Here is a 20,219-nt window from a genome sequence, read left to right on the forward strand (position 1 = left end):
TTTTACGTCACGCATACCATAGCGGACCCTAGCGGACTCGGAAAGTATAACACAGGCTTTAGCGATTCGGTATTGTACATGATGGTGAGTAAAATAATTTTCATGTTGGGGTCAACTATGCTTTTTCCTAGGCTATTTTTAAAACATACTCATAGTATGAGTTCTTCCATTGTACATGAATTATATTGATTAATTCACAATAAATTATCAAAACCAGTCAAGGCAGAAACACTTACCCTTCATGGTAAGCAGCAGCTTCATTTTGGCTGACGTTTTTTATTTCCTCCCTGGATGCGGATGTCAGCTGTAACATTACCATCATTAAAACACAGTATAAACCAATCAACCATATCTCCAGCAAATGCTTAAACAGCGGATTCCTAAATACATTAGTCTTATGGTTTAGTCTCTATCTATTTCATGCATATATGAAAAACTACTTTTATGTGTAATGCACAATTACAAATACAAGTAATACAAGTTCAGTAATCTCATGTTCAAGATGTTTACTAGAAGCAGGTACAGCATATTAGTTTTTAATTTGTAATAAAAACTAGCAATTTTACTTACATTCATATTTGATGTACATGCAAATAAATACACAGTGCAGTGTGCCTCATTCATGAAACACCAACATAATGAACTTGTATATAACGTTCATAAAACCATGCTCACGCAAACCGCTTCACTCAGTGTGGCAAAGTACCTAATAAAAAAGTTTTATGAACGATTTACACAGAAATCCGTTCTGCACCTGTTTTTATGAATGAGGCCCAATGTGTGCAAAATGTTACAAAAAAAGAATGCACAAGTCTAATACCAGCAGTAAAAAGCATATCAGTAAGAGGCAAAGACAGAAAGGGTTGCTGTGATTTATTTGAGCTAGCACAGAACATGTGCAATTACACCAACTATCTGTAGATGCTAAAGTAGCATGGTAGCAATGTGAAAATTATAACACAACATTAATTCCTTAAAAAAATTGAAACTGGAAAGAAAAGCCATCAATACGGAGTACAGTGTAATAAAAACTACGGAAGCCAAGCCTGACTTTTTCTGGCCAGAGTTGTGAATGCATGTGTCCTTGAAGCATGAACTCCTCACCATTTCTCTTCTCTGAGCCTGGATCTTTCTGGCTCCTGCATTAAAATATCTTCATTTATTTAAATGGAACGAACAGAGCAAATGGCTTTACAGACTTAAATGTTTAATACACATCACATTCATTATATGTTTTACATTACCTTTGGGAAAAAGGAATGATTTCTGCTGGAAACAAAATAAGGAAACAAGTAGCTCATCACCAGGTGCTTTTGACAAGATAGCAAAACTTTTACACATACTAAGGGTTCATTACTTGATGAAAGTTTTCATTTTCTTAGAGGGATTCCTTCCCCAGCACCCACTTCAGAATGAATGTTTTTCAGTCCACGTTTTCACTGGCATTACCTGCCAAAAGGTTAAGAATAGACATGAAACATTCTAACTGGATAAAGCAAATACAAAGAATACTTCAAAATCACTTATTTACATTCAGAGGTATCATGTACATCCCTAAACCTACTCTTTGAAGGTCCTTTACAAAGTCTCAAAATTGAATTCAAATGTATCCAAGTTTAGTTGCTCAGTGAAAGAACCAGGAAGGGGAGAGAATGACATGGGTTCCTCAGATTCCAGAGGGTTTTCCTGTTCATTATTTGTCTGCATTGTGTCCTGACTATCTACGTCCATCACAGTTATATCCCCCACAGAGATTTCAATAGATTTAAGAACTTGTTGATCGTCAAAATCTTCCTCTTTTGCATTATCTTCATTTGGAAGGTCAGGTTTTAAGATGGCATCCTCAAAGGCTTGTTCAAATTCTGAGTCCTCATTCTTGGGAGATTCCTCTCTCTGGGCAACATTCGACTCCTCATTCTTGGGGGGTTCTTCTGTCTGGGCAACCTCGAAGTCTTCGTTCTTGGGAGATTCTTCTCTCTGGGCAATATTGGAGTCCTCATTCTTGGGGGGTTCTTCTGTCTGGGCAACCTCGGAGTCTTCGTTCTTGGGAGATTCTTCTCTCTGGGCAAGATTTGAGTCCTCATTCTTGGTGTATTCTTCGCTCTGAGCGACTTCTGAGTCTTCGTTCTTGGGAGATTCTTCTCTCGGAGTAAGATCTGAGTCCTCATTCTTGGGGGGTTCTTCACTCTGGGCAATTTCTGAGTCTATGTTCTTGGGAGATTCTTCTCTCTGGGCAAGATCTGAGTCCTCATTCTTGGGGGGTTCTTCACTCTGGGCAATTTCTGAGTCTATGTTCTTGGGAGATTCTTCTCTCTGGGCAAGATCTGAGTCCTCATTCTTGGGGGGTTCTTCACTCTGGGCAAGATCTGAGTCCTCATTCTTGGGGGGTTCTTTGCTCTGGACAACTACCGAGTGTTCGTTCTTGGGAGATTCTTCTCTCTGAGCAAGATTTGAGTCCTCATTCTTGGTGTATTCTTCGCTCTGGGCGACTTCTGAGTCTTCGTTCTTGGGAGATTCTTCTCTCGGAGTAAGATCCGAGTCCTCATTCTTGGGGGGTTCTTCACTCTGGGCAATTTCTGAGTCTATGTTCTTGGGAGATTCTTCTCTCTGGGCAAGATCGGAGTCCTCATTCTTGGGGGGTTCTTCACTCTGGGCAATTTCTGAGTCTATGTTCTTGGGAGATTCTTCTATCTGGGCAAGATCTGAGTCCTCATTCTTGGGGACTTCTTTTTGGGCAACTCCTGACTCCTCGTTCTTGAGAGTTTCTTCTCTCATGGGAATTTTCAAGTCATCGTACTTAAGAGGTTCTTTGCTCTGGCAAACATCACTAACATTTTTGTCTTTATTGTTGGACTCTCTGCAGGTTGAACCACTGTCTTGAGGAGCAAATCCAGAGTTGTGTTTGTCACCAACACTGCCACTGACAGAGGTTTTAACTGCGGCACTGCCACTGTAGAAAATGTCAAACAAATCTTTTGCTTTTCCTGCTGCAAGAGTTGTCTTTGGCTTTACAGTTTTGGGAGGCAGGTCTCTGGCATTAGAAGAAAGCTGAGGAGGAGGACGAAGGATTACAGTGAGCTTCTGCTCCTCCTCAGGCACTCCAGGAGCAGCCACATCAGACTCGAGAGTAATAACACATTGACTGGGAGTAACAGGTTTCATCTGGCTGGAATTTACCATTTTTAGCGCTGCAGTGGGAGACTGAACAGGTACAGATATGCTGAAGATATCTACAGGGTTTGCAGGGATGTCCTTTGTTTGTTTTAATTGCACCTCTTCTCCACTAAATGCCTTAGAGATGAGGTCTGCTGACAATGTTGGGCCCTTCTGAGTTCCTGTTACAGGTGCAGGAGATTTGTCAGCAGATGGTGTTGGTTTATTTTGCACACCTGTGTAAGACTTCCTAATAACCATGGGAGATAAGGGAGGAGGTAAATTAGGATTTGTTTTATTTTCGTTGTATGCTAGCCATACACCTGCGGGGGGCAGCAAAGCTTTTCCTGTCAATTTGATAGCAATGGATTTTGCAGCAGCTATAGACTTGGAAAAAGGATCTAACTCAGCATCCTTGTTTTCTGCCGTTTCAGAAGGCATACTCTCTTCCTCTTCCTTTAAGAATTGTGCCGCCATCCTCTCAGCCTCTTTCTCTAGTGCTGTCTTCTGTGGCTTTTTCAGACCAAACTTTCCAAAGCCAGGCCGACCAGTAGCTTCCTCGTTCTTCTTGCGAAGTTTAGCAAGCAAGGCGGGACTTGGGCCACATAATATTTTAGGAGGCTCGCTGGGTTTCTCTGATTCTGATTTGCCATCTTTAGCACTGAGCTTTCCTGTGCTCTCCTTGTCATCTTTGGAATAACCAGCCTTGCCCTTCTGGTGCTGAGCTTTATCTTCCTTTTTTTCATACTTTCCGTTACGGTCTTGGTCCTCGTCCCACTTTGATTTCGGCCACTTCCCCCAGTCCTCATCTTTGTATTTTGACTTCTTCTCTTCGACCTCCCGAGTGTATTTGTACTTCTTATCATCTTCTCTGCCATACTTGGGCTTCTCCTCTTCTCTACCATATCGGCCTCTGTCATCATCCTTTCTAAGTCTATATCTGTCGTCCTCTTCTCTATATCGATAGTGTTCTTCATCATCATCATCATCATCATCTCTGTTTCTAAATCTGTCCTCTTCATACCTGGATCTCTCCCCTTCCTCCTTCCTGTACCTATACGTGTATTCCTCTTCTCTTCTGAAGCGGTTTCGCTCATCATCATCTTTTTTGTACCTAGCTTTCTCATCCTCTTCCTTTTTTATTTTGGCTCTTTCATCATCCTCCTCCCTGTATTTCTGTTTATCTATATCCTCTTTCTTGTATTTATCCTTGAGTTTATTCTCGCTCTCTTTGATATTCTTATACTCCTTTTCCTTGCTGTACTGTGGTTTTGTCTCCACTTCATTGCTTGACATTTTTCCTTTGCTGTGTTTGGATTTCTTCATATCATCCTGTTCGTCGTCTTCACGTTTTCGTTTGTGCTCTGAACTCTTTTGGCTCTCTAAGCCAGCCTGACGGTCCAGGTTCCTCCTTTGTTCATAGAGGGGATTTTCATACATTTTTGCCTGTAGAAATCAATGCATATGAGACAATTACATCTGGTCAAAAAAATTTATAATTTGCAGTCATATCCTAACCTTAATTAAATTTATAATGAATATCATGTGTGATATTTACCTTGTATTTCTCATTGTGAGAATGGCAGGTGACATGGGTCTCAGCACAAATGGGATCACCAAAAAACTCTTCACATAATTGGCAGAAGAATCCCCTTACAGGGATCAAGAACTCAGAGCCTAAAGGAAAGAATACAGCACAAAATTAAATACATTTACCAGTAGTGTGTAATGGTTTTGATGGCTGGTAATTTACCCTTGATCTGCTCCAAAAAGGAGGCACACTGCAAGAAAACCAGTTTAGGACACTGCAATTAACATGGCACCAATTAGGGAAGAGAATCATAAAGAAACTGAATGATTCTGATTCTTTGACCCTCAGATTCCATTTAATGATTGCAAATCCTTAATGGTGCATGTGTTAAAACAAATGAATTGCTTTAGTTTAAACAAAATGAATGTGTTTACCAATCACATTTCATATTATATTTTCATATTCTGATTAGCAATCACATTTCATAAAGATGTTGTTACCTTTGGCTGGCTTTGAAGTCCTCTTTCCAGCAGGGGGTTTCTTTTCACTCTCTGATTTTGCCCAAGGTCTGTCATAAGGATCTAGAGTCTATACGAGAGCAAAACAATTGATGATTGAAGCAGAGGTGTGACTGGCAGAAATAAACGCAGCATTCATAAACAAACAAAAAAATAATCTGATTTCGTATATTAGCACACATACCTTCCTATGGGTTTTGCTGTGTAAATGCATGAAATAATCGAACATTGAACCACTGGTAACATTGCAGTTTTTACACCAGTGGTTTCCTGCGTCATAGTACTCGAACTGATCAGCAGCAGTGTCCAGGGAATGGCTGTTCGATGGAACAGGTGACTTGGGTTTTTCAGGGGACGCTCTTGATTTTGAGGAGGCTACCTAGATTAATTTAGGCAGTACAAAAAATGCATAAGTAAAAGTGACTAAGCAAGCTGAATCAAATACTCTAGAGGTATCTATTTTTAAATGAATGAAGAAAAGCTTTTCAAAGAAACAAATATAACAATCCTATTGCCAATCATGAAAGTTTGTCATAGGAGACTTACCTTTGCAAAATAGGCCATCTGTTTTCCAGTCGAGGAGAAGTTACCCGTGGGTTTATTACTTTAATTATTTGACTACTATAAAACTAATGGTTTTAAAAAGCCATTTCAAAATGAGATCTGAAATGGCTTTTATATCATATAACGTACATAAAATTCATCAATAAATTCATCAAGCGCCAATACAATAAAATCTCATTCATAAGACATTTCAAGATATCAAAACACTTTTGCAGTGAATATCTTTCGATTTTTTTAAACTAAAAACAAATAAATGAATATATATATATATATATATACACACATACATACACACACACACACACACACACACACACCCCTTAAATTCAATGCCAATTGTGATGCCAATAATAAAGAATTTAGGGACTAGTATATACCTTGTTATATGCAAACATAAGAACACATAATTATGATTAAACAATGCTACGCTATTACGCTAGAATGCTATTATCATTAAACAAGCCTACGCTATAGAAAAAAATTGTGTGTTCATACATTACAGAAGTTAATCATAGCCACAATTTACTACAACATGGAAACAAATTAGTAAATTGTGGCCACAACTTAAAACAAGAGAACAAATGAGTAAATCGGGACAACCAATAAATATACTGTGGGAACAAATTCTTAATTTGTGGCCCCAACATACATTTTTTCCTACTATAAGTCACTTTGAACTAAAACAGTGGTTTTCAAACGGTGGTACGCTGTGATACCACCAGGAGTACACAAAGCGTCTCAGGTGGCTTACAACTCTAGAAATGTACTATACTAAAAATGCTGCCTTCTGGTCTGTGTGGATTTTATTCTGTGCTGAAAGAGCCACAAAAGCTGATTTAATCAAGAAAAAAGCAGCATGTTATTCGGTTTAATCTCAAAGGAAGCATTTAAGTGCCAGAACCAAAGGCAAGCATATTCTAATCCTCTCTAAAAGTTACTACTGCAGTGTATGTGTTTTTAGATGTTACTCCTCAGGGTCCTTCCACAGATCTGCAAAGGCATGCAGCATGATTAAACTGAACTACAGGAATATTGATCTTAATAATCAAAATATGGCATTATGTTGCTCACAGTTACTTGGATGCCCTGATTTGATCAAAGGTGGTTTTAATTTCAGAACCACTGGACTAAAAAACATCTGTAAAAATAGTAACCAATAATGTTTCAAGAGTACCAAATACATTTTGGCGATGACCCTCTATGTTAAATAAAATAGTCGACTGAATGGCTACTGATATGACTGGAGTCTTCATCTCATGTGAGTGAAGATTGTTTTAATGACATATTTTTGAGTATTTTTAATTTCATTAGGGGTAATTTTTTACTAAGAAAAAAAACTGAATGCAGCTATTTTAAAATTATTACTGAAAGTTATTTAAATAAATATTTTGTGGAATCACTGTCAAGATTTAAATGCCACTTTCTAATTCTTAAAGTAACTTTCCTGTAACAGAATTAGCAACTCTACCTTATTGTATGAGGTGCTGGTTTTGGACCCTGATTTCCCTGGGCTTCTGGCTGACTCCTTCTTACTCTGAAGGGGCTGCTGCACATGGTCCCCAGAGATCTTCGAGTCTTTGTAGTCTATACCGAGAATAAGAGCCACTTTGACCAGCTCTTCATATTTTTGATTTGCCTTTCTCTGTTCAGCACGCAATTTAGAGATTTGGGCCATTGCATCTTCTTGGAGCTGACCGAGCTCGATGAGGACAGGGTCCTTGTGCCCATCCTTCTCCCTTCGCTTCTTTCGAAGAAGCTCCCCTAAAGGAACAAATCAATCACTGTATAATACAGTGAGCCCTTACATATTTATAAAGAAAACACTTCCATTTTACACTAAGAGGGAAATACCTTGCTGCTTTCTCAATGTCTCCACATCCTTTAAGAGATTTTCTTTCCTCTTGTGTTGCACTTCTTTCTCCTTTTTTAGATTTTCAAGCTCTTCCATGACCTGAGACAGAATTTTATTTGGGCCTTAAATTTCTTCATCAGCAAAAACAAAGGAATGGGAATCCTGATGAATTTAACAATTGTGCTTCTGATTCCACTTCCTTATTTCCCCCCAAAATGTACAAAAGAAAAATGTAAAGATTGTAGATGTTCAAGATGTTTGTTAATGAAGCCGAATGGAGAAAAAAAATGCAACAATAACCAGTTTTTGATTCTCAACTCTACAAATAAAACTTTTGTACAAAACTTTTGTTTTGTAGATGAAACAACAATTTTGAGATGTTTGCACATTCAATAATCCCATCAAATCTCTTGCAGTTACCTTTTGTTTTTGGCTAGCAGTATTCTTATCTTCCATTTCTTTCCTCTGAATGCCACTGGTGATCGTTTTAGAGGCCACAGGTTCTGATTTAGGGGGTGCTGAAAGGATAAATCAAATCATGTTGGTAAACTGTGATGAGCGTTGTCTAAATCACCCAAAAATCTCTTAGTATTTACTCACACTCTTGTCATTCTGAAACCATGATTACATTCTTCCATTGAACACAAAAGGATTTTAAACAATCTTTGCATAGCTTTTTTTCCATTATTCATTGTGACCATGTCTGTGAAGTTCAAGGAAGCCACGTTATTTATAATTAGGGCTGCACGATAAATCGCATGTGCTCTGCTTCGCAAAAAATCGCGCGAATATGAACGTGGTTTTGCGCAACTCGTCAGTGAACAACGGCTCTGTGTAGTTAATGCTGCTCAATGTGAAAGCCCGCAGGTGATGGAGATTTACTGCTGATTACAGAACCGTCTTTACTGACAAGATGCGCATTACATATCGCATGCGATTTATCGTGCAGCCCTATTTATAATTTACTCTGCTTGTTTGCGAACTTGCGCTAATTTGCGCTGCTCTTGGTAGATTGCGTTTGCTTATTACGGAAATGATCTGTTTGCATCTGTGTTCTTTAATTTGTGCGACGCCAGCATATCACCCGCAGAACTTTCCACTCCTATCGGTGCTTTTCTGGAATTGCATTCCTTGTTTGGTAAATCTGGCTCTTAGCATAGAGCAAGTTATACAGACTGCTTTGTGGTGCGTTTACAATCTTTTGTGGTCCTTCAAGGAGCTTTACAGACATGGTCACTATGAACTCTCATTATACAGAACAGACCTGTGTGAACATTGTTCCAAAATTCTCCTTTGATCAACTGCACCAACATAAGGTCAAATACATAATGCCAAAATTTAAATTTTCTGTAAGCTATTCCTCTTTATGAATAATATATTTTAAAGGTCACTAACCTTTTTGATCATCGCCTTTACTCTCATTCGGCACAGTTTTGATGATTTTAAGAAAGGGTCGCTCAATGTTAGGGTGGCTGTAGGGATCCATTGGACTGGGAGGAGGTACCGGCATACCTGGAGGTGGGTACATCGGCCATCCCGGAGGCATATATGGAACGTAATTGCCATACGGATCATAACCTCGTGGTGGGTAGTCAGGTGGCATTACCCCACGTGGGGGTGGCCCGGGGTATGGGGACATGGGATGTGTCGGGAGGCTGGGTTGGGAGGGATACATCTGAGACCCAGGACCCACAGTGGGTGTCGTAGGCCAGCTGCTTTCTGGTTGAGCAATGCCAGGTTGAGCCTCTTTCTTGTTCTGACTATGTGAGCATGGAGATGTTTTTTCTGGGGAAACTGGCTTTTTCTTGCTGCGACTTGAAGTGTGATCTAAACTGCCACTTCGGCTTCGACGACTTCTGCTTCTACTATGGCTGCTACTCCGACTGGAGCTCCTGCTGCTACTGCTGCTGTAACTCCTGCTACGGCGCTTTCTATCCGAATGCCGACGAGTTGGTGTTTTCGCAGGGGTGTTACCGTGCAGGCGCGCTTGCGTCCTAGCAGCCATCTTGCTTATCTCAGCCACACCCAGGTCCAAGCCAATTGTTTTCAGCAAGTCTTGTATCTTCTCATATTCCTCTACCTCCTTCCTCACCTTGATGTCCTGTGGTCCAACGCCAGGTGGGATGTCATTAGGTTCTTCCTTGGCACGTACCTCAGGTGTGGCCGAGGGATTATGCCCGTCTGTCTGCCTACTTTCTTTATGCGAATGGATCATCACATTTTCTCCAGTATTGTCAAATGTGTAAGGTTCTCTTATCTGCATATCACAAGACTGTGGGTAACTTGTGCCTGGAAAGTTGGAATTTGTTGGTGTCACCTCATTGCCCTCTTCTTCGTCCCCATAGAGGAACTTCTCCTCATCTTCAATATCTGGATGACTCTTTTTTAAATTCTGTGGTTGGGCAACCTTGGCTATCATTCCAAGGAACTGTGTTAGGTCTGATTTCTCCTGTCTTTCCTTCTCGTGAGGGAGGAGCAGGTCACTTCCACCCTCTCTGGCTGGTTGGATCTTACCAATTAGCTCTTCGAGAACACCACTATCAGAGCTTTTACCCAGCATGGATGCTAACAAGTCTGGATCCATGGTTTTGGAAAGTGCGCAGAGAAGCTGTTCAGCCTCATGTGAAAGACCACCATCTGGATTTCCTCGAGGAGAATCACTATTCTGAAATACATTGGTTAAATATGCTTTAGGGACACTAGCATCATTCTTTACTTTCTAAAAAATAAAGCCAATTAAATATCAGCTAAAGCAGTGGTGACACTATAGACTTTGAAGAGGCAAAATAAGCATGTTGCACGGGTATGAATGAAAGTCAATGGAATGAAAATTGTAGTGTGGCTGCCCCTTAGCTCTGTAGGCCAACCAAAGACTAGGGATGCACCGAATGTTCGGGAACCGACATAATTCGGCCGAATAAATTATACCGAACAATGACGTGACGTGATCAAATAGAGGCGCGCAATAATGCAGCAAACACGTCGGCAGTATGGAAGCATTTAAAACTCTCCGAGAATGACGCAAAAATCATTATAAGCACCGATAGCGAGAGACTGTTTAGTACTGCATCACATGTCTCCGATGAGGAGAGGAAGGGGTGGTTGTTGCTGATTACTGTATGATGATTGAAATCGCGAAATGGCCTCAAACGATTAGTAAATAAACTGCAGAACGTTATGTTTTCTAACACATGCACGAATTGCATGTATCAAACAGTGCTACACGAGCTCGCGGCGCTATCTGCTTGTTAGCCAAGGCCAGGGTTCAAAGTCCAAAGCTCAAGGAAAATCTGTGCTGAAACTGTTACTAGTGAGCTGCTCAGTAACATTTTTATGCATTTTTAAAATAAAATAAGTAAGACAATAATAATAATTACAACAGCCCTATTAATACATTTATTATAACACTCACACAGTGTTCAAATTGTAATATTTTCTAATGTTTTAAAAGAATTATCTTCTGCTCAGCAAGGCTGCATTTATTTGTACAGTAAAAAATACATAACTGATTCAAGAAGGGGGGTCTCAAAAATGGCCAAAAAATATGATTTTACGAACTTATTAATTTTAAGTTAAATTGTGCTCTGTTGGTATAATGTCTGCTAGAATGTTTAAAACATGTTCAGTGTTGTCACGCCTCTGGACTGTTTGTGTTTGTTTTTCTCCCCATGTGCTCCCCGTCACCCAGTTTCTCCCTTGTTGGATTGTTCATTTGGTTCAGGTGTGTCGTGTTAATTGGCCTCGTTTCCCCATGTATTTAAGCCCTAGTCTGTGCAGTCTATGGCTGCGTTTACACTCGGCATTAACATGCGACCTGTATCCGGATGTTGTCCACATACTCATTGAAAAGACAAGTGTAAACGCGCTTCTGATCGGAATGTTATCCGATCAGCGTGTCCTGGTCCAGAGGTAGTCGAGGACGCATTGTGATCGGATCTCAGTGTAATGTAAACGCAATCCAGCCATCGTGTCTGCATTCGCAGGTTGACATCACGCAAAACGCCGTCCCCTCTCTCCCGATCTGTCGGAAGAACAGAGCGCTAGTGAGACTCGTACATTTATTTTGATTTGTAAAATGTCCCGCGACTGAAAGTAGTTTTCAAAAGAAAACCCACCACTTCAGGTCTACTTTGCACCGTAGACTTATTTAAATATTGCGCGGGAAATACAGATCCGATCTGTTATCCAGATCGAGAAGTCAGCTGATGTTGCCAAGTGTAAATGCGCCGTGTCCTGATTACTGATGATCCGATCTGCTTGATCAGATCACGGTGATCGCATGTTAATGCCAAGTGTAAACTCAGCCTATGTTTGTCGGGTCCGAAACAGCGTCACACACGGTGGGCTAGAGTGAGTGGCGGTGGGCGGGCTTGCGGCAACCACGTGACGACCCCGGGCTGGACATGGCATGACGAAGCGGATATCGTTCTCTTTTGGAAGGCCAAACAAAGTAGTTTCGCTTTCACAACGAAACACACTGCACTGCTAGAGTGAGCAGAGGCGGCGGGCTTGAGAACGGCACAGCCGGCGGATTCGACGAAGGAGGCTTGCGGCAACCACATGTGACGAAGAGAAAGGAAAATTTGAAATTGCATCATATGACCCCTTTAAGTAAATATTTTTAAATAGTTGTTTTGTAATTGTACAGTAAAAAGTACATTTTGGCTATTTAATTTTAGTGGTGGGCAGAGCGAGGCTTTGTGAAACACTGAAACAGTCGAAGCAAAGGTGCCGAGGCTTCGAAACAATTCGACGCCCGTCTCTACGGTGACACCTAGTGGTCATTTTCAAGTATTGCTCTGAAACAGCCTTGACAACGAATCAGCTAAGCGAATTGATGAATAATGTATATGTTGTGTTCATTAACCAACTAAGTGAGTTGGGGGAGTGGTTAGTGTGCTCGACTGGCATGTTGCCAGAGCTTGTCAGCTTAGGTTCGAATCCTGGGTGAAGCATGTATATAATTATAATAAACATGTAAAAGTTGTGTTTTTATTCTTTTCTTGTAATGTGTTGTAACAACTCTCTGACAACTGAATGAACTCTTTGTGAATATGTTATTTTGGTCATGAAAAATAAACATTAATAAAAGACAACAAGCCACAACGTCTGATGTTTTTTTACATATGAAGATTTTTATTTAAAAATATTAATTGTTCTGCTGCGTTAACTCCACTTTTATACTTTGTGGGAGTTAGGTTGAGACAGATGTGCGATTGTGTTTGTTCCCGACCCTGTTAATCAAACGCAGATTCGGCAGGTATGCCCGTCGCGAAACACTTGTGAAACGTAGTCACGTGACATGGGTGTTTCGAATCACACTTCGGAGCAGTGTTTCGAAACATCTGCGCTTTGGGATCTCAACACCGTGTCGAAACGTCAGTTTCGTGTCAGCCATCCCTATTTAATTTAACCCTCTAAGCGCCAAATTCACAAAATTGCGACAAGACATCATACTTAATAAAATAGACTGTAGTTCCTAATATGGTGTAATATCTCATTTGTATTCCCTACCACTAGATGGCAGACATGTAGTACTTCGATTCTAGACCAAAATTACGTCACGTTCCTATTTAAAGTGTTCGAGGAAATAGCAGAGCAAGTGAGCTATAGTGTCATTGATGCGGAAGCAGTTCAGTTCATAGCGTGCGAGTAAATTGTGAGATTTGTGTCCCTACTAAAGACCAAGACCATACTCTACACAAGTATGTAAAATCACATATTTGTGCACTGTTACGTTCCGAAAAGAGTCCAAGCACAATCAAAATGCAGAGCACACTTGCTATGCTGTACATTAGCATAAATTGTTTAATCCTTCAGGTCAACAACAGACATTTGAATGTAACTATTGCCACCTTGATTGTCAAAAAAAGACAATAATGGTAATTTTAGATTACCTTTCAGATGTATTTAATTATAGAACCCTTTATAATCTATAGCAACTTATTTAATATTTTCTCTAAACCTTCTTGGCTATTAAGACAATTCTGGCCAAATTAAAGATACGTTGTGTGTGTGAATTTGCACATGTTATGATGTAAGCAACATTAATGACCCCTTGTGTTTAATTTAAAAAAAGAAAAGAAAAAAAGGATTGATTAGTGAAATGAAAGAATGATTTAATAAAAAATCTGAATGATTAGTAATTGTCTCTAATTGGCCTGTTTAGCTAAGCCCTCAAAACACTTCCTATTTAGTGGTACAGTATTGCATGATTTGTAGATTATATTTAATAGTTTACACTTTGCATAAACGTTTGCAATTCGTTTTTAAAAAGGTAACATTATTCTCTACGCCACTTGCATTTCTTTTCAAGAGCACTTGTGCTCCTACTCAAAAAAAGATAAAAATTAGGAACACCTTCTGATGAATGACAGAAATTAACCTTCCTATTATAAGGCGATATTTGACTCAAAGATTTTTATTTTTTTTTAAACCTTTGTAATGCCTCTAACTTTATTAAATGTACGCCATCGTTTGTGCCAAAAAACATTTTGAATTATAAACTTATCAAAAATTTTAATTAAACAATAAATTCAATTAAAATAATAAGATACAATCAGAAAGAATAAGTTAACCTACTAGTCAAATGAAATCAGCATCAACAATTCATCTTTGCACGGCACAGAAGAGCACAGATGTGGCATTACAGACTTTTTGACAAGACTCAGAGGTGGCATTAATGTATTTCATAATAACAGTGTTATGAAATTAATGTTTTAAATATAAAGTTTTGAATGTAGAAATATTAAACAATTTAAATGACTCAATTTATACTTTAAAATGAAACTGAAACCACCAGTAGGTGGCAGCAAGTCACTGTCTTTGTCACTGAATCATTCATTCAATCGATTCGTTCAAATGGCTGATTCATTTAAGAACAAAGCAAGTGACTCCCTCTATGACTCACTAGATTTGTTCAAAAACACAGATTCATTTATAAACGAAACAGCGCTGTGTTTGCTTGGAGATGCGCAGCGGCTCAGCTGTGATTTGTTTGGAATTATTTTAGTTGAGGAAATAGAGCACAATCATACAACAGTGTTCCTAAAATGTAAGTCACTTAATATTAAATTTTGTATAAAATCAAAAATGAATAAAACTGTTGTATAAATTCAATTTCACATTTGCGAACTCCCTTTAAAATCATTAAAATTCTGTCACTTGTCTTAGTTCATCGCAATCTCACCAACTTCCATTTTAATTAATGAAGCTCTCTACACTGCACACTGAATCTATTATTTACATCGTCACTACACTTTGTTTGTTATAATGAATGACAAGAGTTACTTATCTGTTAAACTATGATGTTCAGATTTTCCGGTAATATCACGGATCATCCCAGATGATTTAGGCCTACCTGACGAAGTCTGCATTCAGGATCTGTTCTAGGACGCGCACCGACAGAGAAGCATTTCCATTGGCTGCAGTCTGCAGGTATTATGGCCAATCACAAAAGACGGCAGTGCGCAGCGAACCATAGACACAAATATCCCTTTACGTTTTTTAGTCTATATCGCGCTAGGTTTATGTGCAGAACTGGGATCGCTTTTGGTCTTTTGAATGGATAAAATATAGAAATCACTTTAATTTCCAAATTCATCCGTAGAACTGGCTTGTGTGAAGTATTTCTGGCTTAAAGGGGTCACTGGATGCAAAATTCACTTTTACATGTTGTTTGAACTGAAATGTGTCTTGGCAGTGTCTGTACACATCCACCCTATGACAAAAATCCACCCAGTGTTTTTTTTTAAATCCCCATAAATCATAACCCCTTTCTCAAATCAAGCCGTTCACAGATTCTTGGCAGAATGACGTAGTTCTGCACAGGCCCCTCCCATTAATGTTGATTGATATTGGCGTCAGTCTTTGGTTTTAGCACAGACCCGTCCAGAGTGAGCTGTCACCATTGTCTCGATGCCAGAGCACGTGTAGACTAGAATGTCTCCTAAGCGATTGAGGTGTTTTGTTGTTGGATGTAATAATGAACATAGTAGTCGTCATTTACTCCCGACATCTGAGCCGCTGAAGACGCAGTGGATTACTTTTGTTTTTGAAGGGAATGCGCCCCCCCAGGGCTCTACGCTTACTTTTAAAATTTAGGAGCACATTCAATATTTTAGGAGCACCTTCTAATCAATAATCCAACATTTTATCAAAAGGTAGCCTTCCCAATTACGAGGTGATATTTCACTCTTCTAACTTTATTAAAAGTATGTCATCTTTTGTCAAATTCTTTAAAAAATTATATTTTATAAGCTTTTTAAAAATTCTAATTAAAACGACAGAATAAGAACAAGTAGAATAAGAAGAATAAGTTGTTCATAGTCGCACGCAGTAGTTTTCAGTCGCAAATGCGACTCAAATGGTCGCACTGTAGAGCCCTGCCCCCTATCTACCTAAATGCATCGGTGTTCGCCCGAATCATCCGTGATCCAGCTTTATCTACAGAAGATACAGATTTGAATCTTTGCAAATCGCCTTTCCTCGAATGACTAATGCCGCTAAAGTTAACAGTTTAGAGAACGGCTCATCACCCCACGGAAGAGAGGGGCGGGTTGAGCAGAGCTCATTAGCATTTAAAGGGACATGCACCGAAACGGGTTGCTGTGAACAGAGCTATTTTTGACAGGGTAAAAAGTGTTGTTTTACACGACCATTGAGAAATTTTAACCAAAGTATGTTATAGATTTTTCATTAAGGGCATCCGATGACCCCTTTAAGTGTCTTAAGTTGAGAGTGCCATACATAAAGTGAAGAATAAATATTAACAGCTTTTGACTAGCATTTTGAATGTTACAATTTCCCAAGCCATAATGAGAGATGGTTACCTGCGCTAGCATGGGAGAATCTGTCTCGGAGGAATCCATTCTTTTCTTCAAAATTGACTTTGCAGGCTGTACAAGCGTATCCTGGATTTCTTTACGTCGTCTGGCCTTCTCCAGCTCAGTAAAGTCCTCCTCCCTAACCATAAAATCACCTGATTTGACTCTCCTGTTGACGCAGCTGCGGCGACTCCTATTGGAGCCGCTGCTGCTACTGCTACCACTACGACTGGCGCTGCGGCTCCAGCTCCTAGCACGACTCCGTCCTCTGCTTCTCCCCCTGCTACGGCTCCTTTCACGACTGCGGCTCCGTGGCCGGCTCTTGCTCCGTGCCCTGCTCCTGGCCCTACTCTGTCTGCGACTGCGGCTTCCGCTTCTGCTTCTACTGTAGCTCCTCCCACGGGTTCTGCTCTTGCTACGTGCTCGGCTCTTCGCCCGTTCAGGACTCCTGCCACGACTGTAGCTCCGACTCCTGCTGCGGCTGCGCGGGCGACTTTTGCTGCGCCCATAGCCAGGACTGCGACTCTGCGCCCTGCTCCTGCCGCGACTAACACTGCGCCTCCTCGAACCTCTATCGCTGTGTCCATCATAGCTCGACTTCCGTGGAGAGTAATAGGGCTTATTATGCTGTGACTCCCCAGCAGCATAATCTCTGTCAACAGAAATCATCACATCATAAACCGCAACTGAAGGACAAGGACAAACAATTGCATATCTAGTGTGTCTATGGGCTCAAGTTAAAATCTCTCCATAATTACACTTGATGGCTTCAAGTGCTGTGGTATTAAATTATGTAAAAAAAAAAAAAAACACTTATCCCTAAGGGCGTCTTACGCTCCATCAGAGAATGCTGCCAATCTACTGGTTTTGAATAGGATGTAGAGGAAAAATGCAAGTTTGAGCAAGAACTACTCTTAAGAATATGTTCACTGTTTGGAGGCAGGCATCAAAAGATAGGCAGGTCTAGTTGTTTCTCAAATAAGTTTGTTAAGATTAAACTTTTATTTAAAAAACAATGTTTTACACCCTCAAATCTTGGGCATTTCTATCCACTGAATCCCGATGGTGACCCCAATACCTAGAGAGTAGGGCGCTGATAGCCAACATAAATCTGATAAATAGGAGGCAAAATGTAATTGCTAACGATAATTCATTACAATATTATTTACAAAATATTTTGCGACAGAAAAAAATAAGACTTTTATTAATCAACAGAGTGGTCACTTACCACCATCAGCCTCATTCTCACAATGGCCTTATAAAAGCTGGAATAGACAAATTTCGCCCAGATTTTTATTTTTTTTACGCGGGCCTGACTTGCAGTCTGCAGATTTTGGCCAGTCAGAATCGACAGATTTCACAAAAAACCACATGATGGACAAACTCTTTTTTTTTTTTACCTTAAGACAATGATTCCATCCATTTGGAGGATAACAAACATGATATTTTAAAACTATTTCAGAACATATTGTTTTCATTTATCATGCATCTCCAAGGAACAAGACGCATGTAACTATGTTTGGTGTGTTCAGAATGAGCTGAAAATCTGGTAGTGATCCCCAGTCATTTAGTGTTTTGATGCACAGTTTTACTCAACCATTTCAGCACTGACACTGTAATTCTGTTCATGTTTTACAATGTCACAGTGTATTCCAATCTTAAAAGTCAATATATTGTTATAACACTAGACTGCATCTCTTACCGGACATAGGGCGCTTCGCTTGGATGGGTCAGCTCGTTGCCCACAGTTATGACCAGACTGTGATCAACAGGGAGCCCACCACGAGGAGGAGATGGGCTGTACCTCTGTTAAGGAAAATGGGTACATAACTAACTCATACATTGAATAATACAAACTAAAAAAAGTACACTACCAGTCAAAAGTTTTTGGACAGTAAGATTTTTAATGTTTTTTATATAATTCTCTTTTGATCACCAAGCCTGCATTTTTTGATCCAAAATACAGTGAAAGCAGTAATATTGTGAAACATTTTTGCCATTTAAAATAACTGCTTTCTATTTTAATATAGGCCTATTTTAAAATATAATTTATTCCTGTGATGACAATGCTAAATATTAAGCATCATTACTCCAGTCTTCAGTGTCACATGATCCTTCAGAAATCATTCTAATATGCTGTTCAAGAATTTTATTTATTTATTATTATTATCATCAATGTTTAAAACTGTTGAGTAATTCTTTTTTTCAGGATTTTTTGATTAATAGAAAGATCCAAAGATCAGCATTTATCTGAAATAAAAAGCTTTTGTAACATTATACACTATTCCATTGGAGTTTTGTCCGCTTGGAGTCAGTATATTTAAATCGTTATATATTTATTATTAAATTATGAAATTACAGAAATTAATACTTTTATTTATCAAGGATGCATTTAAATTGATCAAAAGTTATGATAAAGACATTTATACATGCTACAAAAATGTAGCTATATTTGAGATAAAAGCTGTTCTTCTGAACTTTCTATTCATCAAAGAAACCTAAAAGAACTATAGGCCTACTCGGCTGTTTTCAACAATGATAATAAATGTTTTTTTGAGCAGCAAATCATAATATATGAATGATTTCTGAAAGATCATGTGACTGGAGTAACGATGCTCAATTTCAGCTTTGAAATCACAGGAATAAATTACATTTTAAAATATATTCAAACAGAAAGCAGTTATTTTAAATAGTAAACATATTTAAAAATATTACTGCTTTTGCTGTATTTTGGATTTTTAAAAAATGCAGGCTTGGTGAGTAGAAGAGAATTCTTATTAAACATTAAAAATCTTGCTGTTCAAAAACTTTTTACTGGTAGTGTTTTTATTAGACTGCATAACACTGCAACAAGTAGGTGATGGAATGAGAAGATAATTCATAGTACTTTAATACCATTTTCACAAGGTATGGTTTTTACGTGGTAATCCATAGAATAACACGGTATTACCGTAATATAAGTCCGAAAAATACACAGTAGGACCACTTCCACTTTGAATTGGTGTGTACCATGCTGGATTATTGCAGCGCTGCCTGCATGCAGCCGTGTAATGCAGTGTTTTTGTTTGCTTCATACCCCATAGCCTCGCGGAGCTCTCCCTCCTCGGTACTCATCGGCTGGTGAGTATCTCCTCCGCGGGGACGGCCGGCGGTACGGATCCGGGGGATGGCCTGGTCCAGGACGGGAACCGAAGCCACGCGACGGCGGGGGATGATAGCCGCCTCTGTGCGGCCTAGAACCGCGGTACATAACGACGCGTAGCCGCTGTTCGGTGTCGAGTCGTTATTATCCTGGGTGCAGGATGGCGATTATCCCTGCAACAGGTAAAGGCGAATTCCAAAAATTCAATATGAATGAGAGCGTATTCATTACACACAAACAGCTCTGTCGGTGCTCGCTTCCTGTGCCGCCGCATTCACCGGATATGACGTCACGCCGAGAACAGCCAATCGAACGCAGCGAAACAGCATCGTTTTGTTTACCGAGTCTCCTAAATACAGTAAGAAATCAAAAGAACTATTTCTATGCTAAACAGTGAATATAACTGTAAGATTAGGAATTGGAAATGCAGTCATTTTTTTTGTCAGTTACACTGACTGGAACATTACAGATATGTGTGGAAGATCTTGACTGTCCTGCAAAAAAAAGTATAGACCGGAAATCCACTGAACACATTCTGTGGCCTGTTTCATTAAACAAGTTTACCAAATAAGCCAGGCTTATTTCAGTTAGTCTGACTTATCTTGAACCAAATGAACTGACAACACGTCAGACT

General features: G+C 39.6%; 1 protein-coding gene across 11 annotated transcripts; it reads right to left on the minus strand.

Moving 5' to 3' along the window:
* Nucleotides 1-856: 856 nt before the first annotated feature.
* On the minus strand, nt 857-19,883 carry znf318 (zinc finger protein 318). Of its 11 annotated transcripts, none has more exons than XR_001632013.1 (13): nt 19,520-19,882; nt 18,146-18,249; nt 16,450-17,095; nt 9,014-10,283; nt 8,039-8,136; nt 7,618-7,717; nt 7,235-7,527; nt 5,387-5,581; nt 5,185-5,272; nt 4,712-4,830; nt 1,358-4,599; nt 1,245-1,266; nt 857-1,139 (listed from the first exon to the last, which is right to left on the minus strand). XR_001632013.1 is itself a non-coding variant. In XM_016461860.1 (12 exons), exons 1-12 carry the CDS (start codon nt 19,691-19,693, stop codon nt 1,579-1,581), a joined length of 5,814 nt encoding a protein of 1,937 aa, XP_016317346.1. In that variant the 5' UTR covers nt 19,694-19,883; the 3' UTR covers nt 857-1,578. The 11 variants fall into 11 exon arrangements, 7 of the variants coding, with proteins under 7 accessions (XP_016317346.1, XP_016317344.1, XP_016317343.1 ...); XR_001632011.1 differs by having other exon boundaries at nt 1,245-1,269; XR_001632012.1 differs by having other exon boundaries at nt 857-1,266.
* Nucleotides 19,884-20,219: the final 336 nt, after the last annotated feature.

This window comes from Sinocyclocheilus anshuiensis, unplaced genomic scaffold (genome assembly GCF_001515605.1).
Source record: "Sinocyclocheilus anshuiensis isolate Anshui unplaced genomic scaffold, SAMN03320099.WGS_v1.1 scaffold460, whole genome shotgun sequence".
In the NCBI taxonomy this organism is placed as follows: domain Eukaryota; kingdom Metazoa; phylum Chordata; class Actinopteri; order Cypriniformes; family Cyprinidae; genus Sinocyclocheilus; species Sinocyclocheilus anshuiensis.